At 38.6% G+C, this 24,467-nt stretch overlaps 1 protein-coding gene across 4 annotated transcripts in view; it reads left to right on the forward strand.

The window, feature by feature from the left end:
- Positions 1-24,467, forward strand: part of LOC131157673 (uncharacterized) — a 109,821-nt gene that overhangs the window by 22,177 nt on the left and 63,177 nt on the right. For 3 of the 4 annotated variants that reach the window (XR_009137305.1, XM_058112002.1, XM_058112004.1), the window contains exons 7-8: positions 2,736-2,797; positions 21,304-21,372. Coding sequence is in view for 3 of the 4 variants with exons in the window: in XM_058112002.1 (XP_057967985.1) it covers positions 2,736-2,797; positions 21,304-21,372 (131 nt within the window). In the remaining variant the exon portion in view is untranslated. The remainder of the gene's footprint in view (positions 1-2,735; positions 2,798-21,303; positions 21,373-24,467) is intronic. The other variant, XM_058112003.1, reaches the window with a different exon arrangement.

Below are 24,467 nucleotides of genomic sequence, written 5' to 3' on the forward strand. Positions count from 1 at the left end.
TTGGCCCAAAATTGGACTTGCATGTGCATAATTATGGACTAATTGTTAACTATATTATGTTTGATCATTTCAGGAGGTTAGACTGGCAATGTGCGTGCCTAAGATTGGTTGTGTTGACAAGTGAAGGGATCTCCCAACCAACACCAGTTGTGGGATGTTCTGGGGTGTCTTGGCTTGGTGGGCTCAAATTAGGATTTGTTAAGGGAAGTCTCGACCTCCTTTGTGTTTTTCTAGGCTGCCAAGCGTACACCGTGTGTCGTACGCATTTGTCAACAATTCCCTTTTTCTTCTCTCTCACCTTGATCATGTGTCCCCACTCCATTCAATCAACAAATTATTTCTTTCTTGTTGGTTGAGACTTGGCATGGTATTCTCTTGAAGAATGAAAACCCACTCATGTTTGCCTGTCCCCTATAAATACCCAACTTTGGTTTAGTGGGTGTCTTTTGACTCTCTCTCTCACACACATGCAGAAAGTACCCCAACTTTGGAATCCCTTTAGTTTAGGATTCCCTCCATCCATATGAATCCTTTCTCCTGCCACCCCTCATGCTTGAGCTTCCTAGGGATTGCTTGGTTCTACTTTTTGTGCCCTCTCCATAGCATTCATTACTTGTCTACAATGCAGCATCATCCTTTTCAAGAATCCTGTCTACAATTATTGAGAGAAAAAGCCATTGACTTCATTGATGTCATTTTATGTGATGTGCTGGATTATTTACATGACTACTGACCCCTAACCAGTGTATCAACTCAAAATTGAGGTGACTTGATGCATCAATTTGATTTTGGCTTCCAAATGGCTTTACAAGGGCTGCAGTATTGTCATATAATTACTAGTGCGCTGGAAGTTTTTCACAGCATTACATTGTACCTTGCTGTGGTGATGAACATGAAGGCTTAGGGGAAGGCAGAGAGATAAAGCAACCCAACTAATATTTCGATGATAAGCTATTACCTAATATGACAAAATATTAATTTTGATGTGATGCATTGTACACCTTGTGGGAGTGTTTGGTGGAGATTACTTGCGTTAGTTTCGTGGTAATTTGTGTATGAAATATGAACCTTCGTATATTATTGACTAGCATTCACCTAGTGTTACGGGCTTGAGCACTTCAAACCGTGTGAAGGGCCATGTTGCACTAGTTGTAGCATACAAACTTAACTAGTTAGATGAAAGTAAACCGCAAACTCACCACATGAACGAGTTCACAACGAATAAAAATTATATGGAAGCAATAAGCAGGCATGAAAGCAAACATGATACAAGCGGTAAGTAGAGCAATGCAATTAATCTACGACTTCTTTGTAGGCAATGTTAGAGAGGGTGGCAAGTAGGTTAAAACACATTTTCAAAATCTAGTGAGTTATACGATGATTGATGAATGCTCACCCTTCCTTAAAGAGGATGGAGTGATGAATTTTTGCCTATTCAAGTAGTGATTGTAAATTGATGTCTTTATTGTGCAAATCTAGTATTTTTTTTTTTTGAGGAATATTTGTTTTTACTTTAACAAATATTAGTAATTTGTAACTTGTGGCTGATGGAAAATATTCATGTGTTCCCCTTTTCTTGCTTTTCATTTTGTTGCCTTTCTCTATATTTGCAACTTAATCAGCAGTGTGGAGTGTTAATTTTGCATTTCTTTTTTAGTTGTAAAAGTTTATTGTGTTTGATTCATGACAAGGTGGGGGGTGGGGTTGGGGTGAGGGTCAGTAAGAATGTGAGTCCTACTGTGTGAGGGAAGGCAGGATGGCCTATGATTTAATCAGAGATATGGTGATGCAAAGCTGAGTGGAGTTAAAGGATATATGGCGCAGGCCAAGCAGTTAGAGTGATGTTTTCTTGAGATAATATGAATGGCAATAATTATCCTTGTCACTTTATGTAGATCTTATGAAAATTTTTAAAACATTTTCTTCTATTATTAACCGTTAGTTATGATACTTTATTTCTATTTTAATTACACATTGTCATGCTGATCATAGTAAAAAAAATTATATTCAATCAGATTTTTTTTTTCTCAAGGCAACATTTTTTTTTGCTGACCATAGTAAATATCATTTAATTTTAGAACTTTTTTCTCAGGATGACAATCTCATATGTTATATGGAAAACATGATATCTTCATTTTTTTAAAAATGATTTTAATAAAATTGCATTTGAAAATCATAGTGAGGACAATTGAGAATCCCAAACTTGTGCTAGTATTTATTGTGTTTTCCATAATAGCGTTGTCCAACTTGTGGATGAAAGAGAGTAGGGAGGGCTAAAGGATGAAAGAAAATCCCTTTGGTAGGCCTTTGTCCACAGCTAGGATCCTTGCAAATGACTACTAATATTTGACTCTAATGGAAGATGAAAATGTGATTAACCCTAAACAGTTATATATAAAGTTTATCTTTCTAGAATTATATCAAATTACATTTGCTTTTGCCCGAGAGGCCGTGCCTTGGTGCGATGGCAAGTGCCTCTGCCTCGGTATGGGTGGTCTCATGTTCGAGACTTGGGAGCGGCCTCTCCAAAAATGGGGGTAAGGCTTGCCGACATCCACCTCTCCCAGACCCCACTCAAAGTGGGAGCCTTGTGCACTAGGTACGGCCATTTTTCATTTGCTTTTGCCCTTTGACATTTGAAAATACTTTAGCCGTGTAGGACTTTTATAGTTTCTTTATGCAGAAGTATAATTTTTCAAATTGTTTGAATCTTTTGATTATTGCTCATATTGTAGGTATCCATCATATTGTGGACCAAATATTTGGCCTCGTGAAGCTTTGCCAGAACTTGAAGTGGGTATGTTTATATCCTTTTTTTTTTTTTTTTAATAAATTTTTTGGCTGCAAATTGATGTGTATATTTTTTGGACGATAAAAACAAGGGTTAGGTTGTGGTACTTTGGATTGGCCTCTGTCCTTGGGGTTCCTTTGGTGGGAAATCTTAGGTCAATGAACTATTGGGATCCGGTCATGGAGGGGGTGTCCAAGCGTTTAGATGGCTGGGAGGGGGGAGGGCTTTTTTTTTTCTCTTTGGGGTAGAATTACTCTTATTCATGCATGCCTTTCTAGTGTCTCGTTGTATTATTTGTCTACTTTTAAGATTCCCGTGGGGATTGCTAGTAAGATTGAGAAAATTAAGAGACTTCCTTTAGTCTAGGATTGGAGGTTATAGGGACGTTTTGGTGAGTTGGATGTTGTGCGTAGGTCAAAATTGGAGAAGGGTTTGGTCTTGGAAATTTGGTGGAAATCCTTGATGTTAACAGCCCCAACTTTCTTAGAACAAGTGTGACAAAGGTGGTATTGTTGCAACTAACAAATTTTCTTGATCTATGAAACTCCTCAAACACGTTTATAATGCTGTGCTTGAGAAGGGTCTAGTTACTTGAAAGAAATTTTTAACTGAACCGAATTATGCTCACCCCTACTCTTAAGCCTCCCAGCAGTGGAGGAATTGAGAGATCGGAAATTGATACCGCCCACTGTAGGTCTCACTCGTAGGTTCAGAATAAAGTTCTTTATAAAAATCACAAATACCTTTTTTAAATTCTTCTTCATTGGTCAAGGTGATTCCCCCAATCGCAATGCTGGATAAAGTGTTACATCTGTGATGAGCTTTTTCTGTCCTATGAAAGAATTTTGTATTGCAGTCCCCCCCTTGAGCCAAAAAGCTCTAGATTTCTGCCTCCAAGATATTTCTTCTAGATCAATAACCTCTTTGAACTCCTTCTTGAGAAATACTATTTTGGCCTTCTTTTCATACTCAAGACCTTAGATTAACTCTTGCTCATCAAGTTCTTTGATGCCATTGAGGATAACAAGCTTATTCACTTGAACATTTCAAAAGGTTCTTATATTCCATATCTTAAGCTTTTCTTTTAATCCTTTCAATTTTGAGGGCAAGCACAAAGCTAGCCTTCATTGTGACATGAATAGAGGACTATCAAGTTTTAACTAACTCCTTGAACCTATCATGCTTTAGCCATATATTCTTGAAGTTAAAGGGGTTGACCCCCATTTAACTCCTCCAGTGTCGAGGATGATGGGGAAGTGATATGAGATGGGCCTATGAAGCAGGCTTTGAATCATTTTGTGAAAGTGAAGTTCCAAGTCTACCGATATAAGTCGATCCTTGAAAAGGAAGGCGGCTCCCTAGAGTTAGACTAAGGGAAATTGCCATCGATGAGTGGGAGATCAATGAGGGCATTCACGCTTATAAAACTGTCAATTGGTCTCATGGCTTCCCCCACTTCTTATGTGTGGAAAAACAATCATGTTGGAATCACCTCCGATTATACAAGGAGTGTCCTATCTACCCCTTATTTTGAAGTGCTCGTTCCAAAAGAGAATCGCCCTTCACCTACCCTTGGGAAAATCCACTGAAAGTCCTTTTTTTGAACAAACAAGAAATTGAGAAGGAATTAAAGAAGTGGTTCAACAATTACACAACAATAGGCTTCCAAAAGACAAGAATACCCTTTGTGCTGCCTTTTGCTTCAAGGGATATCCAATCACAAGCGTCTTAGCTGCAAAGGTCTTTAATCAAGAGCTGCTCCATTCTCTCCATCTTAGTTTCTTGCAAGCACACAGCATCGCCCTTCTAGTCCTTAAGAAAGGACTTAATCACACTCCTTTTGGATTTGTTGTTGAGTCCCCTCTTGGAAATGATTTTCCTTTACATGATTGAAGCTCCGACTATTGCATGCCTCTTGACATTTTTGAGCATCCTCTCGTTTTTCCATAATTCACTGTGCATTCCAAGCATATTAATTCCCTATTGGTATCCAACTTCCTGTTACTACTATGGATTTTTGAGATTACTTCCAACTTTCTCTCCTCTTTCTTTCAATATCTTCAAACTATTGCAAGGCCTCTCCCTCAAACCCTTCGAAGGATGCCCCTACAGTTTTGCTTATAGATTTCTATTTTTGAAGAACCCAAATAGATACCTGATTTTTGAATTGAGTGTTGTCTGAGTCCAAGACATTCAGAGTTTTAAAAATTTGGCCTATCAATCAAATACTCAAAGTTGGAGTTAACAAACAAGGTGTCATAACAAGTGTTAGGAATTGGAACAAGGGCTAATTCTTCGGCATCATCTTGAGATTTAGGGGGTTCCTGCTCTAATACAGCCTCCTCTTGAGTTGCAGCTGCTTGTATGAAGAGATCTTGAAAGGGGACAACCTTCCCAAAGTGGACAGTCTTTTATCGGCTTCAGAAGGACCGTTATAGAGCTTAAAAGGAGAAAAATAGCTGCATTGGGGCTTCAAGTTGTCAAGTGAGATTGATAGGCCAACAAAAATACCCATATTTGTAGCACCAAGGCCCAGGTTAAGGCTCACTTTGACATCCTCAAACAAGTCAAAAGGTTTGGGCCTGCCTATCCTGCCTAGGGGAATCAAATAAATAGTTTGCAGTACTGCACTTCTTCTCCACAATACTCACAAAGAAGTGTGTGACTGCTCATCTTCTCCACCCCTTATGAGTTGGGTATCAATCCACCATTCAACATTAGACCCAAAGGCTTACCACAATGAGGGCAAGGGCACAAGGGAGTTCATAGGGTGAGCAATAGGTTCTTTTTTGTCGAGGAGACCGTAGGCTTCTTCTCCAACTACACAACGACCGAAGATGTTTTAACATTCTTGGTGGGAGCGAAAAGCCGGTGGCCCAACTTTATTGCCATGGAGGATATCCTCATTTGACCCTTGGAGTTGTACCCCTTCGAGAATGCAAGGGTTCCCTAACCACCACTATTGGTCTCCATAAGGGCAAGGTATTTCCCAATTTATTCGAGTTCAGCTGCAAAGTAAGGGGTCTGCCTTTGTTCCTTATTTGAGGAAACCATGCAGTTGCCGAGGGTATGTGTTGGAAAGTTTCAAATCTGTTTAGTTAACTTTCCTATTTTTCCAAGAGAATCTCGACTGTAAATGTGTGAATATCCTAGAATATTTAGTTTCCTTAGAAGTTAGCATCTTTGGTTCTTTCCTTCTATTCTTCTACTGTGCATCTATTTATATATACCCGTACCTATGTTACGATTAATGAGAATTATTTCCACAAGAAGCTATCTCATTCTAGATGGTATTAGAGCTAGGTCCGGCTCTTGGCCTTGTGTAAACCTAGTTTCCCTTGACGGCTCCAATCTGACCCTAATCTCTATAGAGTTTTCTTCCTTGTTCAACTCTACCCTAATATCTTCTGTTGCTGTGGCCATGGCCAAAACTTCAAACAAAGCTAAACCTGAAATCAAACCTAAAACCAGACCTACCCATTTTGAACCTTACTTTGTCCAAATTACCAATATACGATTGAATGAGGCCAACTTCCTGCGGTGGTCACAATCTGTCAGGATGTATATTCGTGGAAGAGGGAAGATAGGGTACTTGACCGGTGAAGCTAAGGAGCCTGAGAAGATAGACCCATCTTATGCTATATGGGATGCTGAAAATTCCATGGTGATGGCATGGCTCGTGAATGCTATGGATGAAGAGATTAGTGCTAATTACATGTGCTATTCTACTGCAAAGGAACTCTGGGACAATGTTAGTCATATGTACTCTGACCTTGGGAATTACAATCAAATTTATGAACTGCAGCAGAAGATTAGCAATACTTATCAAGGAGACGGCAATGTAACAAGGTATTTCAATGTTCTTAAGGGCCTATGGCAAGATTTGGATTTATTCAATGATTATGAATGGAAAAATCCTACTGATTGCAATCACAATAAGAAGATGGTGGAGAACGCAAGAATTTTTAAATTCTTGACTGGATTAATGATGAGTTTGATGAAGTAAGGGGAAGAATCCTAGGGAGCAACCTCTACTGCCACTCGGGGAAGTATTTTCTGAAGTATGACGAGAAGATTGTCGAAGGAGTGTGATGATGAAGAAAAAGGAGGATGAGACTGTGGAAAATTCTGCTCTACTTGTTGCCAATAATTGTGCTCCTTATGCTGCTGGTAACACGGATTTGGCTACTGCCAATATTTCTGCACGACGGCCTTACTCTAATCAAAGGAGGTTGGAAGATAAGCCTCGAGTGTGGTGTGACTGTTGCAATAAGCCACGCCACACTCAAGAAAATTTCTGGAAACTTCATGGAAAGTAAACGAACTAGAAGATCAACAAATCTGGTTGCTCTGGTAGCAATCATGTAGTCCCTAAAGCCAATGAAGCTAATTTCCTAAGTGTTGAGCAGGTGGATCATCTTCTTCAATAGCTAAAATCTACTTCTGCCTTTGTTCTTCCTATTGGTTCTTTGGCCTAAACAGGTGATAACTCTAGTGCCTACCCTTGTTGCTTAAATCTTGCACCATGGATTATTGATTCCGGTGCATCTGATCACATGACCAGTACCTCACAATTGTTTCAATCTTATTCTCTTTGTTCTGGTAATAAAATGATTAGAATTGCAGATGGAAGTTTTTCATCCATTGCTGGAACAGGTTTTGTCCAAATCTCTAAAAAATTGAACTTAAATCTATCATTCATGTCCCTAAACTTGCTTGTAACCTGCTGTCCGTTAGTACTTTCACGGGATTCTAATTGTTGTGTCATTTTCTTTGATTCCCATTGTGAATTTCAGGACCAACTCTCGGGAGGATGATTGTTAGTGCTAGAATGATTAATGGACTCTACTACTTCAATGAGACTTTATTCAACAATAAACAAGCTCAGGGTTTGAGTAGTTGTATTAGTTCTGTTTCTGTACATGAACAAATAATGCTTTGGCATCTTAGACTAGGGCATCCTAGTTTTCTCTATTTAAGACATTTGTTTCCTAGCTTATTTAAAAAACTGGATTGCAATTCTCTTCATTGTGATGTTTGCCACATATCCAAAAGTCACCAAAGTACCTATCAATCAAAAGCTTATCATTCTTCCAAACCTTTTTATTTAATTCGTAGTTATGTTTAAGGTCCCTCAAAAATCACTACTACTTCTGGCAAGAAATGTGTAGAAATTGCGAGTGTCTTGGAGTGATTTAGGGGATATTTATGTAGAGAATTGTCTATTATTGAGAGAGATTATTTTAGGAGATTGTTTTCATCTTTAGTATACCCGATTGTATTCTAAGTATAATGTATCGACTTGTACAAATTTATTTATTCAAGAAATATAGAAAACCTATTCTGATTTCATGGTATCAGAGTTGGGGTTTCTATAATCCTAGTTAACGATGGCAGAAGGAGCCGTCAACAGCAGAGGGTTGAGCACCTCTGAAGCTTTTGACGATGAGACTGAAGCCACCTCCACCTTGAATTCGAATGGGCTAGACAGCTCGTCCTTCCCACTCTCGGTGGAGAGGTTGAATGGAAAGAATTTCTGTGAATGGGCTCAATCAATCAAACTCGTGATTGACGGCAAAGGAAAGTTAGGCTACCTTACCAGCGACAAGAAGAAGCTCGCCTCAACCGACGCTGCAGCTGTGTAGAAGTGGAAGTCGGAGAACTCCATGGTGATTGCGTGGCTGGTGAACTCCATGAAACCTTCAATCGGCAAGACCCATCCGTTCCTACCGTCGGCGAAGGACATCTGGGATGCTGTCCGAGAGACATACTTAGACGTTGAAAGCTACTCTTAAATCCTTGAGATCAAAACTTGGCCATGGTAGATTCAGCAAGGAGAAAGAGAAGTCACAGACTACTATGTGGAGATGACGAATCTCTAGCTAGAACTCGACCTAAGCATTGAGGAAGAATGGGAATGCCCTGGAGACAGTGCCTGATACAAGAAAATACTAGAGAATGAACGAGTCTTCAAATTTTTGGCTGGAGTCAACTGAGACTTGGATGAGGTGCGAGGGAGGATTCTCGGTCTACGTCATCTGCCTTCAACTCGAGAAGTTTTCTCGGAGGTGAGGCGAGAGGAGAACTGACACAAAGTGATGTTGAACGAGCCGATTCTAATCGGAAAACAATGGGCCCAAAATGTCTGCCCAAAAACAAGTTGATGAATTGTTGGAAGCAGGATATATACATCCTTCCAGAAGCACTGTTTGGAGCACCGATGTTGTTTCAGAGGAAACATGATGGGAGCGTGTGGATGTGTATGGACTACTGCTTGCTTAAGAAGGTGACAATGCGCAACAAGTACCTTATTCCATTGATTGCTGAGTTATTTGATCAATTGAGTCATGCAAAGTACTTCACCAAACTTGACTTGATGTCAGACTACTATTGGGCAAGGATAGTAGATGGTGATGTACCAAAGACAACTTGTGTGACATAGTATGGGGCATATGAGTTCTTGGTGATGCCATTCAGGCTGACAAATGCACCTACGTCATTTAGTACCTTGATGAACTAGGTATTTCATAAGTACCTTGACAAGTTTGTCGTGCTATATGTGGATGACAGTTATCTACGGTTCCAATCTAGAGGAACATAAAGAGCATCTATGGAAGGTGTTCGATAGGTTGAAGGAGAACAATCTATGTGTGAAAAAAAAGAAGTGCTCTTTTGCTTAATGGGGCATAAAATTTCTTGGTCATGTGATTGAACAACGTTATATCATGATAAATATGGAAACAGTAAGATTTATTCAAGTCTGTAAAATCCCAATTACAGTGAAGGAGCTACAATCTATCTTGGACTTGTCAATTCCTATAGGAAGTTCATAAAACGAGGAGAACTGCTCTTTTAACTAAATTGCCGAAGAAGGATTAAGGGTTGAATTGGACAAAGAACTGCCAAGGAGCCTTTGACACCTTGAAGCATGCCATGGTGTGAAATGCAGTATTTGCTCTTCTAGACATCATGAAACCCTTCTAGGTACAAACAAATGCATAAGACTATGCCCTTGGAGGAGTCTTGTTAAGGGAGGGACATCCTGTTGCGTTTGAGAGGTGTAAACTTAATGAGGCTAACGAAGGCACGCAACTCAAGAGAAGGATATGCTAGCAGTGACAAATTGTTTCCATGCGTGGTGACATTTTCTACTTGGGTCGAAGTTTGTGGGAAGAATAGACAACTCGGTTGTGAGTCATGTCTTTACATAGCCAAATTGATTGCTCAAGTCGGGGTGTTGGCAAGAAAACTGCCAGAGTTTGATTTCTTGTTCGAGCACAAGGTGGGGTGGATGAAACATGTTGTAGTAGGAAGGTCAAGCTGGCGGCCTTATAGGTGGTAACTCACTTGACGATAAGTATGGTTAGGAAGGCAATGCAGGAATGCATCAAGGAGAACCTTGTCAAAGACCCAGTGGTCCAGAACCTCATAAAGCTGATAGAAAAGGGTAAAACCCGATAGTTATGGCTGGAAGATGGATTGTTGATGACACATGGTAACTAGCTCTTTCTGCCATAAGCTGGAGATCTGAACAAGACAATGTTGAGAGAGTGTTATGATACTATGTGGGTATCCAGGATGGAATTGCACTTTAGTATTGGTGAAACAGAGGTATTATTTGCCTCACATGTGTGATGATGTGGTTGATTATACCCGAACTTGTCTCACTTGCCAACAAGACAAGGTGGAGTAGAGGAAGATTATAGGGCTGCTAGAGCCCCTACCTATACCAACCGGATTATGGGAGTGTCTCACAAGATTGCATCACCAACCTGTCTGGAGTCGAAGATGCAAGGTGTACAGTTGTGGTCATAGACAGGTTTTCGAACTATGGTACCTTCATACCTGCACCAAAGTATTTTCTGATGGAGGAGATGGCACAATTGTTTTCAAACATATTGTGAAGTATTGGGGTGTTCTCGTAGACATAATCAGTGACTGAGATTTAAGATGCACTAGTAACTTTTGGACAAACTTTTTAGAATCCTCAATTCGTAGCTTGACATTTCTTCAAGTTATTATCCACAGACAGATGGACAAATGGAGAGATTCAATGAGCTACTAGAAGAGTACTCGCGACATTTTATCAATGCAAACTAAAAGAATTGGGTGCAACTACTTGATGTGGCTTAGTTCTATTTCAATGCCCAAAAAAGCTCAACAACCAACAAGAATCGTTTCGAGCTTGTTATAGGCTAGCAACTATTGTTACCTCACATAGTGGACAAGCGGTATAGAGGAAAGAGTCCTAGAGCATACATTTTAACCAAAGAATGGAGTTAAATTGCAGAGATTGCTTGAGCTTACTTGGAGAAAGCTTCCAAACGGATGAAGAGGTGGGTAGATTAAGGGAGAAGACTGTTGCACTTCAACACGGGTGACTTGGTGCTTGTTAAGCTTAATCTTGGACGGATCAGGTCACTACAGGGACGAGATAGGAGGCTAATTCACAAATATGAAGGACCAACCCCCATCTTGGCTAAAGTCGGGAAAGCCTCTTATGATGTTGATCCTCTAGCTTGGATGAAGGTGCATCTTGTGTTTCATTAGTTGCCTCATGCCATTCAACGCAACACTGAATATCCAAGTAGAAGTCAATCAATCAGAACATCAATAAAGGTTGCGCAACCTGATAGAAGAGTAGTCAAAGTCATCCTTATAGATAGAGAGTTCACATCATCAAGGATAAAGCGACATGAGTTCTTAGTGAGTGGAAAGGCTTTGGAGATGAAGAAATCAGTTGGATTTCTACGGAAGACATGCAATTGTTCGAGGACAAAGTTGAAGAGTACCTAGTGCCAAAGTCTATGAGGATGTCAACTGCATAAGTGGGGGAGGTTCACAAGCCAAGATTTTGTTTAGGCCTTAGGGCATTGTGCTTGCATGTGACCGCTTTTCTCATGTACATGGGATGGGTTACCATCATGCAAATACTAGTATAGCCTTATTGCTTTAAGGGTATTTCTGTCCTAGTGTAAAAATGGGAGTATTATTCCTTGGACAGTTTGATGTTTCCTAGCGCCAAAGTTAGATCAGCATAGAAAGCTCTTTAGGGGGAGGGTGAGTGTTCTTCAATCTTGTAAAACTCACTAGTCATTGTAATCGTGTTTAGCTTACTTGCCTCCCTCGCTAGACGTATGTTGTTAACGGAGGTGTTGTTTAATGAATTACATTGCTTCAATGTTTTCCTCTTGCTTGCCATTATTTTTGTGAATTGCTTATTGCTTTCACTTACATTTCATTCAACTGTTATGAATGTGTTTTGTTGGTAAACCTTGGTAAACTTTGGCTAACTGGTTAAGCAAGTGTGCTTTAGCTAGTGTTGCATGATCCTTCACAAGGTGTGAAATACTCAGTTTGTGATAGGAGGGGATGTCAAACAATGTCATTTTTCTCTTTAATCTTTGCAGAAAGGAAAATATTGATGTAATATATATATATATATATATTATGAAAAATAAATTAATAAATAAAAGTAGGGGTTATTTATTTTCCTGCAAGTAAAGTGGCCTTTCCCCTTTCTTGGATATCAAAAGATATAATAAGAGGAGTGAAATTACAACCTAGGAGAGGATGAGAGATCCTCAAAAAAGGAAAACAACCAAAAAGAAAAAGGCAAAAAAGTAAAAGAAACCTAACAAGCTCTAAATAGGAAAACCCCTCTTCAAACCCTTTCCATCATAGTTGATAGAGCATTGCAAAATTGCTAATTCACTCTGTCCTTTCCTCGTTTTCTTTTGCTAGTTTCCAAATGAATTTGATTCCCTCCAGGATCAGCCACCCACGATCCCCTCTTATATATCAACTATTGAGCTATGATTTTTTTTTTTTGGGGGGGGGGGGGGGGGTTGGAATCCCATCCTTACATTGACTAGTCACTAGCAGTTCTTCACCCTAACCATCATCCTCAAAATAGATCCACCCTCCAAACCTTCACTAGGAGATGGAGATACATGTGACCATCCCCAAGAAAGTTTGTTTTTGGCAGTAGCTAGTAAGATTGAGAGAATAATGAGAGATTTTCTATGGTTGGGGTTAGGGGGCTTCAAGGATTTGTTGGTGAGGTGGGAGGTGGTGTGTAGGTCTAAATAGGAGGGTCGTTTGGCTCTTAGAAATTTAGTGTCTAGAAACACAACTCTCTTGGACAGATTGCTTTGCCGGTTCTTTCTAAAGGATTCTTCCTTGTGTCATAGAGTTGTTAAAAGCAAGTTTTGACTAGTTGAGATTGGTAAGATACTAATTTGGGATCTAGATGTTCTTCGGAAAGTTAGTGGAAAGCTCTCTCGTATTTATACCCTCTTTATTCCTCATACTAAGTTATTGTTGGTAGGGGTTGTAATGTTAATTTTTGGAAAGCTCATTGGTTGTCCACCTCTTCTCCTCATCTCTTTCATTTGAGCTTAGGGCAGAGTGGTTCCATTTCTTCTTTTGTTGTTGATTCAGGTGTTCCTTTACCTTCTTGGATTTTTCACTGTCAAGAAGTCCTTGAATGATCATAAGATGGAAGAGTTATCCTCTTTGTTAGTCTTGTTGAATAATTGTGGGGTTCTTTGGAAGTGGATAGTCGGTCCTGGTCTTTGGATTCCTTGGGGGGTTTATTCTTGAAAATCTTCTTTTGTGATTTTTTTTTTTTGACTAGTATTGATTCTTTCCTCTTTACAAAGCTATTCGGAAGGCCAAAGTTCCCCCTTGAAATCAAGGATTTTCATATTTTGAGCATAATTGGCTTTTTTTGTTGAATTGTTAGCATGCACTTTTCCTTTTTTTGTTTTGTCTTCTTTGCTTTCTGCTTTTCTTCTTTGTTTTTTATCTAGATTATCCGAGATTTTCTTAAAGAGATGTCTTATTCTCCAGTAGATTCTCAATCTATCAATGAATTTATTCTTTTGTTATATAAAAAAAAGAAATCAGTAACATATCCACATTGATCACAAAACATGTTAATTTTGGTCTGAATGCACTTTCCATCAGGTTTTCTTTCATTATATAGAAGAGATTTACATAGTTGTTGCCTGATCTTCAGCACTTAAATGCTGCCATATTTTCAGCATTATTTACAGCCTAATCAGCATTATTTACAGCCTAATTGTATGAATTATCTCTGTTAACATCGCCCCTCAAATTGATGCTGGTAAATCAAGAAGCATCAATTTGTCAACCAAGAGCTGATGCCGGTGCTGAGAAAGAGCTTTAGTGAATATGTCTGCAGTTTGATGTTTGGTGGAAATGTGAGGAACGGTAATCACTCTTTTGTCAAAGGATTAATGTATGGAATGGCAATCGACTTCGATATGTTTCGTATGCTCATTGAAGACAGGATTAGTGGCGATCTGAATAGTACTAGTATTATCAGCATGAAGAGGAGTGGAATGAAGCTGAGAAAAACCAAGTTCACCCAGTAACCCACGAAGCCATGTGATCTCAGAGCATGCATAAGACATGGCACGATACTCAGACTTTGTGGAGGATTTGGAAACTTTGTCTTGCTTCTTACTCTTCCAAGAAATGAGTGAATTGCCTAAGAACATGCACCAGCCAGTAACAAAGCGACGAGTTTCTGCACATCCGACCCAATCAGCGTCACTATACCCCACCAACTGTAAGGAAGATTCCTTAGGAAAGAACAACCCCTATGTAGAGGTGCCCTTTAGATATCGGATAATGCAGCGAACAGCGGCTAAATGAAGATGTAGGGGAGCCTGCATAAATCGACTGACTTGTTGCACAACAAAAGAAATATTAGGTTGAGTAATCGTTAAGTAGTTCAAACTCCCAACAAGCTGCCGATACAAGGATGGATCTGATAGAAACTCGCGTTCCTCTTGACGACGCTTAATATTTACCTCCAAGGGAGTAAGAACAGAATTACCCAATTGGAGACCAGCCAATGAAATCACTTCTTGTGTGTATTTGTGCTGGTGTAACAACATACCAGTCAGAGTAAGCTGCACCTAAAGGCCAAGAAAGTACTGCAAGAGACCAAGATCTTTCATGCGAAAAGATGCCTTGAGATGCTGTTGTAATTGCTTAATTAACTCAGTATCAGAGCTAGTAATTACAATGTCATCAACATATACCAGAAGCAATACAATTCCTCTAGAAGTCTTGTGAAGAAAAAGAGAGGAATGAAACTAACTTTGAGTAAAATGAAAAGCAAGCAGGGTGGAACGAAATTTATCAAACCATGCACGCGGAGCCCTGTTTCAGTCCATACAAGGATCGGCATAGCTGACAAACCTCTGAGGAAGGTGTGACAAACATGCCGGGAGGTGGAGACATATAGATTTCTTCCTTCAAATCCCCATGTAGAAAAGCATTCTTCACATCCATCTGCTGGAGAGACTGCCCTTGTGATGCTGCGAGTGCCAAGATAATCTGCACAGTAGTCATTTTGGCAATAGGTGCAAAAGTATCTTCATAATCAATACCATACTCCTGCTGGTTCCCAAAAGCCACGATACGGGCCTTATATCTGTCCAGTGACCCATCAGACCGATACTTGATTGAGTACATCCTTTTACAACCAATAGGTTTGACGCCAGAGGGACAGGTCACAAGATCCCAAGTGTGATTATCTTGATGAGCTTGAATTTCTTCTTGCATGGCCTACTTCCAACATGCTTGGGTGGCTGCGTGGGTATATGATTGAGGAACAAAAACAGTGCCGAGAGTGGCAGTAAGTGAGGTATGAGGAAAACCATTCCTATCCAGTGGATGTGTAACCCGGGTGGAGCACCGAGGAACCGCAGAATTAGATGACGGATCTGCGTTTGGAAGGGGCATTGAAGAAGGAGGAGGACGTCGATGATACACCACACCTGGTTTAAATAGCTCTATAGAAGAAGACACATCATCAAAAGCGGGAAGAAGAGTAATAGGAGTATCAGAAATAACCTGAGACTGAAAGAAATATTGATTTTCGAAGAAAATCACATTCCGGGAGATTCGGAATTTGTTTGCATGAGCACCATAAGAAACAAATCCTTTCTGAGTAGGACTATATCCCACAAAGGCACACGTGACAGATTGGGCAGCAAGCTTGTGACGCTCAACAGGTGGTAGATGAACAAAACAAACACACCCAAAAGTATGAAAGGATTGATACTCAGGAGATATGCCAAATAATCGAAAATAGGGGGAATCATAATTTAGAGTGGCAGTAGGCAAACGATTGATCAAATAGACAGCAATGGAAAAGCTTCTACCCAGAACTTAGAAGGTACAGAAGAATCAATCAAAGTACGAACAACATCTAAGAGATGACGATTCTTACGCTCAGTGATTCCATTTTGTTGAGGGGTATGAGGACAAGTAGGATGAGAAATGATCCCCTTTTGCAAAAGAAAAGTCTAAAAAGAATAAGACATGTACTCCCCCCCTGAGTCGGAGAGTAAAGTTTTGATATCAGCACTGAACTGTGTCTCGACAAACACAACAAATTTTTGGAAGAAAGAAACCATGTTAGCTTTAGAGCGGAGAAAATATATCCAAGTGAATCGACTATAATCATCAATAAACGTCACAAAATAACAATACGGATGATGAGAAATAACAGGACTCACACCCGAAACATTTCTATGCACAATCTCAAAGCAATTAGAAGAACGGCTACCATGCGCAAGAAAAGGTAAAGTTTTGCTTTTACCAAGACAAGTAGCACAATCAAAAGATACAGGAGAAGAAGAAAAGGAATCTTTATTGCCCAAAAAACCATGTTTCATAAGTTGAGCCAAGACAATAGAATTAGGATGACCCAATTTCTTATGCCAGACTTCATTATTATTGGTTGTTGCCATACAAGCAAGAGAAACAACATTAGGAATAGAAAACTGTAAAGGGAATAAACGTCCCACATTAGGCCCCCTTGCGATCACCACCCTCGACACCTGATTCCACACAAGACAACCACCACAAGAAAAATGAACATCACAGTTATTATCTACCAATTGTCCAATAGAAATCAAATTGGTAGACAATTCAAGAGAGACAAAAACATCGCGAAATAAAGAGCCCAAATTACCAACAACAGTAATTATAAGAGTACTGCCATCAACAATCTAAATATTTTGCTTGCCTCTATACTTACGAGCACCATGGAGACCCGTGATATTAGCAGTCATATGATTAGAAGCGCCCTAATCAACAATCCAAGAAGTTGAGTTAGTAGCCGTACCTTGCAGCAATAGTTGGAAGAGCCCAAATTATCAACAACAATAATTGGAAGAGTACTGCCATCAGCAATCTAATTATTTTGCGTGCCTCTATACTTATGAATACCATGGAGACCCGTCATATTACTAGTCATATGATTAGAAGCGCCCGAATCAACAATCTAAGAAGTTGAGTTAGTAGCCGTACCTTGTAGGCCTAAGGCTGTAAAAGCAGACACAATCATCTTTTGGACCATTGCTGGTGTGAGAACAGACGAGCCAGAGCTTACAGTGGGTGGCGCAGAAGAAGAAGAAGAGGACTGAACAGCAGCCTGAAATGTGGGATTGGCGATTTCGAGGCTGCACTCGACAGTCTTTGATGATATGACCTTCTTTATTGGAGTAGTTATAAACTTTCTTAGGACAGTTACAAGCAATATGACCAAACTCCTTGCAACTGAAACACTGCAACTTGTTCCTCCCTCTCCTTTGTGCTGCTTATGCTACATTCATTGCCTCAGAAAATACCTTCTCAGAAGTGATACCCATCTGAGTGGATAACCGCTCTTCTTCACGCAATAAATCTCCCAAGCAAATGTCCAAAGAAGGAACCGGATTACAGTTCAATAAACTGGCTCTAATAGGCTCAAATTCAGGTCAAAGTTTCATAAAAAACTGATCATGTTGACTCTCAGCATGAATGCTTGAAGAGCCGCGAGTGCCGTAGGGGGAACCTTAGCATGAACAATAGTAGAATACTCACTCCAAAGATTAATAAAAAGAGAATAAAATTGTTCAATAGGTAAATTACCTCGACTGTACTTACTAATTTCCAACTCCAATTGGAGCTTCCGAGCACTGTGATCTTGGTGGTAAATACGGTGGAGATAATCCCACATAGCATGAGCCGTAGTAAAACAGCGAAGATTGGTCACAAGGTGAGACTCAATCATCCCCAAAAGCCAAGAGATCACCTTAGCATCCTTGACCTCCCATTAAGCAAATTCCTTTTCATCAGTGGGAACTTGAGCAGAACTATCAATATGATTTGATAATTCGTTCCCTTTCAAGAACATTTTAAATTGGAATTCCCACGTAGAGAAATTATTTCCAGTAAATCGAACAATAGTCTTTTCAGTAGACATGATGAAAGGCACTAAAAAAAAAAGCCCAAGCAATCAACCAAATAAACGGCAAGCCTAACTCAAATCAGGTCCAAATCCAAATAATAAGAGGTCCACAGATACAACCAGATTACAAAAGCCCAGCAGAAATAAAAAAAACCAGATCAAACGCGGAAGCCTAATTTGAAATACCTGCCCTGTGTGAAAAACGACACAACACAGCACCTTCGTTGATGACACCAGGAGGAATTGAAGCTGCTGAGCATCACAGAAACTGCTGACAGCCACAAAGATGCACAGCCACCACAAGAAAAAAAACGCTGAGATGAGTAGCCTGCAACGAAGGACAGCGTGTGCAACTAAAAAAAAAATTCTGGCAGCCCCAAACAAAACTCAAAACCACCAAAGTTGACACGACAAAGAAGGCTGACGCCCACGAAAAGCAAGAAAGAACTTGCTGAAACCAAGAGAGAAAAAAAAAAAAAAAAAAAAAACAGTGATGAGAATCGCACCCAGTGATTAAGACCAAAATGACGGAATCAAAAGAGGGGCTCTGATACCATGTTAATTTTGGTCTGAATGCACTTTCCTTCAGGTTTGCTTTCATTATATAGAAGAGATTTACATAGTTGTTGCCTGATTTTCAGCACATAAATGCTGCCAGATTTTCTGCATTATTTACAGCCTAATTGCCTGATTTTCAGCACTTAAATGCTGCCAGATTTTCAGCATTATTTACAGCCTAATCAGCATTATTTACAGCGTAATGGCCTGAATTATCTCCGTTAACAAAACTTATCCAATAATAAATCACTATCACAGACAAAATCACCATCATACTCTCTTTTTCCGATTATCACCCTATTTATTTTCCTCCTCAGTACATACTTCCTTCATTGCCCTCCTTCTCTGAGTGAATCTTATATGAGGTCAGAGACTCCTCAATACAAAAATTCCCATCTGTATTTCTTTCAAGAATTTACCCCCAAAATAGAATTCTTTTGATCATTAACAAGAGAACTTTTCTAACCTAGCCCTTCCTGCCATGCTTTCCAATGTGTGTACAATTATCCTGTGCACTTTTATTCCCACAATACTATCCCCAGATTTACTTACACCTCAGTCTGCAATCCATTGGGAAATCGATCCTTAACCTGAACTCCAGCAAACTAAAGCTCCTGCTCCATTTGAGAGCTTCCACAACCAGCAGTCTCCACAGAAATCTCTCTGACACCTCATAACTATTATGCCAATTTCTCTTTCGAGCACCATTTAACCCACCAGAAGAAGATTTATTTCAAACGCAGTTGACCCACTTGTCCCCCCAACATACTTTCACTACTCCCTGTGCAGCCTGAGACCCTTGCCAATTATAACGCCTCCTTTTTCTGATAAGGAAGCCCCTCCACATGCTGAAGCCTTGTGTGAACTGTACTGATTAGTTGTCAAATTGGATTCAAATTGTGCATTGAAGTCTTAATTTTGTGAATTGAGAATCAAGAATTGAATCAAATCTTAAGATTTAGGACAAATTCAAAATATCTGTTGTGCGGCAATGTACATATCTAAAACAAATAAAATTCATAAAAACAATGAAAAATATTGATGAAATTGAATGATCGTATACCCTAATCTTTGTGTGGATGAAAAAATGTTTACTATTTATTAGAAAAATAGAAAAAGTAAAAGTAAATTACCTTAGAAATGTCAAAACATTAAATGTTTCCATATCTAAACAACTCTACTTTCAAAATGAGTGAAAGAGAATCAAACAAATGGAGGCTTGATAAAAAATTGAAACATTTTGTTTATTTTGATTTTGAGGGTCTTTGGATAAGGTTTTTTTTCTTCCCATTAAAACGTAGTGATTTTTTGAATTGCTGGATTTTATTGGGAACTACTTGGGTCTTTTGGATTTGGGTCAGATGGGAAACTTATTGATCCATGAATCTTAAGATTCAAATTGAGAACAATGAGATTCAAGGTCCGCTCTTGCTTATTTCAATTTGCGTACTAATTTGAATTGTAGGCTAGTGAATTGGGTTGAATTGTGCTGTTCAAATTGAGAGTGACATGATTTTGACAACCATGGTTATCAAAATCATGATTAAGATTGTGTACAGACTCGAGATCAGGTAGAATTGCAAGTAGAATCACAAAATTGTAGGTAGAATCATAGAATCACAATCCTTCTTGTGATGCTACCGATTCTCCTTAGTGAACTGGACTGGCTTTTTGTTTTTTTCCCTGGCTTTAGTAATGATAGGAGGAATACTGGAGACAAAGTTAAACTTGAATAGCACTTGTAGATTTCGATACCTTGGATCTATTATGCAAGTTGAAGGAGAAATTGAAGACGATGTAATGCATAGAGTTAAAGCAGGTTGGGTAAAATGGAGAAGTGCTTCAAGTGTGCTTTTGTGATTGTAGAATACCCTTAAAATTGAAAGGGAAGTTTTATAAGACAGCTATAAGACCAGCTATGATATATGGATCGGAATGTTGGGTGACGAAGAAACATAATATTCAAAAAGTAAAAGTTGCCGAGAATGCTTAGATGGATGAGTGGTATAACATTGAAAGATAAATTAAGGAATGAACATATTCGCGGTAAGTTAGGTGTAGCTCCTATAGATGATAAGATAAGGGAGGGATGACTCAAATGGTATAGACACTTGCAACGTAGGCCATATAGTGCACCAGTGAGGAAGAGTGAGTTAATTACTGTGGGAGGCAGTAAAAGGGGTAGGGGTAGACCTAAAATAACTTGGGAGGAGATAGTGAGTAAGGATTTAATATCCCTGAATCTGTCAAAATAAATGGTCCATGATCGCATAAATTGGCGGAAAAGGATTCATATAGGCGATCCCATCTAGTGGGACTTAAGGCTTGGTTTTGTTGTTGTTGTTGTCTCACAATCTATATTAGCAAGATTTGCGATTTCTCGTTGCTGAGAAATGGTCATAAAATATCTTAGTTCAAGCTTCCCTGGTGTAAATAATTGTTATATTGGGTTGGTTTGTGACACTTGTTTGTCCTTTTGAATGGAATTTTTTATTGTTAGCTACTCTTTGGTGTGCTGTTTTAGATTGATTTAGTATATCGATCATGTTAATTTGTATTTGTGCCCTTCATTTTCATGCCCATTGATCTTTAGACATCATGTTGGCATGATTTAGCGTTCAACTCCCTCATGCATTAAATTGTTGCTTGCTGAATATTGGCTATAATTTTGCAGTTTTTAAAGCTCTTGGAAAACTTATCCTGGATGTGGGGTTGATGGTGGCATATCATTGTGATCAATATGGTAATTGTCCAATGTCCTTATATGAGAATTGGGATTGTAATCAAGATGCAATGAAAGTGAAGTCTGTTGTTTTATTGAGATCAATTTCTATGTACATTTTCTCAACTATAGCGTGTTTGTGTGATGGGGTTATCATACTTCTTCTCCTACATATTATTTAGCTGCTTCTCAATGACCAATATGTGTCTTGGAATTAATGTAAAATCTAGTTTAAAGTATTGCATCTATAAGATCGGTACATGCAGCAGTAACACATTTACGTTGATAGAAAGAGAGTACTATATGAAAAAGAAACAATTTACAAGTAGGATGATATCCTCTCAAAATATATCAAAAAGAAGCAAAAAGAAAAAAGAAAATGAAAATTAGGCTATCAAAGCCTTCGAATTGCAATGAATATCATAGAGCCACATTGCTAAAATAACTTGACAAACGAACAGTAGATGAAGCTTGGCTTCAAAAAAATTATTCTGCTTGAGCTAAATATCCTATAGAATGGCAAACACTACACCATCAAATGTCCCACTTAGCAAAAAGTCTTCCAAAGAGTTGGCGCCTACCCAACACTCCTTGAACAAGACAAAAAACTTGATCCATGAACTCCAAGCAATTGAGCAGTGAAGAAAAAAAGCAAGCATGATCCTTGTCAATAGCATAGCACATGGCACTTAAATCAGGCGGTAGAGCCATACAAGGTCTTCTAAGTTACAATGATTTTGTTGGTGTTGACTTTATTAAGGGATGGTCATCCACCAAAAAGCCTTAACCTGTGAGGGAATCTTAGCTTTCCACATTTAGGTGGTAGGAGGAAAAGACTGAGTAGAGTGAATAAGATGAGAATAAAAGCACTTGCAAAAAAAAAAAAAAAAAATACTGGTAGTATTCAAGCACCTAAGTCTTACATCCCCATGATAAGAAAGCCAGTAAGAATCTAACAAAATAAGAAGTGAATAAAGCTTATATGTCTCCCTATCATTAAGATTCATATGAGAATGAAAGCCCTAGCAACAACACAACAACAAAACCAAGCCTTAGTCCCACTAGGTGGGGTCAGCTATATGAATCCTTTTCTGCCAATTTATGCGATCATGGATCATTTCTTTTGGTAGATTCAGGGATATTAAATCCTTACTCACTATCTCCACCCAAGTTATTTTAGGTATACCCCTATCCTTTTTACTACCCCCCACAGTAACTAACTCACTATTCCTCATTGGCTCACTATGTGGCCTACGTTGCAAGTGTCCATACCATCTGAGTCGTCCTCCCTTATCTTATCTTCTATAAGAGCTACACCTAACTTACCGCGAATATGTTCATTCCTTAATTTATCTTTCAATGTTATACCATTCATCCATCTAAGCATTCTCATCTCGACAACTTTTACTTTTTGGATATTATGTTTCTTCGTCGCCCAACATTCCGATCCATATAGCATAACTGGTCTTATAGCTGCCCTATAAAATTTCCCTTTCAATTTTAAGGGTATTCTACGATCACAGAGCACACTTGAAGCGCTTCTCCATTTTACCCAACCTGCTTTGACTCTATGCATTACATCATCTTCAATTTCTCCTTCAGCTTGCATAATAGATTCAAGGTATTGAAATCTACAAGTGCTATTTATTTCTTCATCATCAAGTTTAACTTTGTCTCCAATTTTCCTCCTATCATTACTCAAATTACATTTCATATATTTTGTCTTATTTCTACTTATCCTAAAGCCTCTAGATTATAAAGTTTCTCTCCATAATTCTAACTCAGCCTCTACTGCGTCCCTCGTTTCGTCAATTAATACAATATCATCTGCAAACAACATACACCATGAAACTTCCTTTTGAATACTCTTAGTCAATTGGTCCATCACTAAATCAAAAAGATAAGGACTCAAAGCAAATCCTTGATGTACACCTTTGGTGATTGGAAATTCTTTAGTTTCTCCATCAATAGTCCTTACACTAGTCATTACTCTATTGTATATATCCTTAGTGAGATCGGTATACCTACTACATACATCCTTTCTTTTTCTAAAACCCAGCATAGACTTCCCTAGGTACCCTATCATATGCTTTCTCAAGGTCAATAAATATCATATGCAAGTCCCTCTTCTTTTCCATTAATCTTCTTAAAAGATAAATAGCTTTTGTAGTAGATATCCCAGGCTTAAAAACAAATTGATTTTCTGAGACCTTCGTTTCTAACCTTAATCTTTGTTCAACTATCCTTTCCCATAGTTTCATTGTATGACTCATAAGTTTAATTCCACGATAGTTATTACAATTTTGAATATCTCCTTTATTTTTGTATATAAGTATTAAAGTGCTTTTCCTCCATTCATCTGACATTTTCTTAGTTTTTATAATTGTATTAAATAAATTAGTTAACCATATAATTCCGTTATCACCTAAGCATTTCCAAACTTCAATTGGGATGTTATCTGGTCCCATAACTTTCCCATTTTTCATCTTTTTTAGCGCAAACTTAACTTCGTTAACTCTTATTTTGCGAATAAATCTCATATTTTTAGTCTTTTCATCATTTGACAATTCTAAGTTTAAGCATTCTATTTTGTTTTCATTAAACAACTTACTAAAGTAACTTTGCCATCTTTCTTTAATGTCTTCGTCCTTAACCAAGACAATACCATCCTCACTTTTTATACATTTTACACTTCCTAAGTCCTTAATCTTTCTTTCTCTAGCTTTGACAAGTTTAAATATATCTCTTTCCCCTTCTTTTGTATCTGATCTATCATACAAACTATTAAATGATCTATATTTAGCTTCACTAACAGCCTTTTTTGCATCTTTTCTAGCCTCCTTATACTTTTCAAAGTTATCCCTGTTTCTACAGTTTTGTCACGTTTTATATCAAATTATTTTTGTCTTTATGGCTTTTTGTACATCTTTATCCCACCACCAACTTTCTTTGCTATTTGAGAATCTTCCCCTTGATTCACCTCAAATTTCTTTTGCTATATTTTTAATCTACTCCAAAGAGTATTTGTATCTATCCCATCCTCTATAGTCCAATCCCCTTCTTTGATCATTTTATCTTTAAATTTTATTATATTTTCTCCTTTTAGGTTCCACCAT

This window comes from Malania oleifera, chromosome 6 (assembly GCF_029873635.1).
Source record: "Malania oleifera isolate guangnan ecotype guangnan chromosome 6, ASM2987363v1, whole genome shotgun sequence".
NCBI lineage: Eukaryota > Viridiplantae > Streptophyta > Magnoliopsida > Santalales > Ximeniaceae > Malania > Malania oleifera.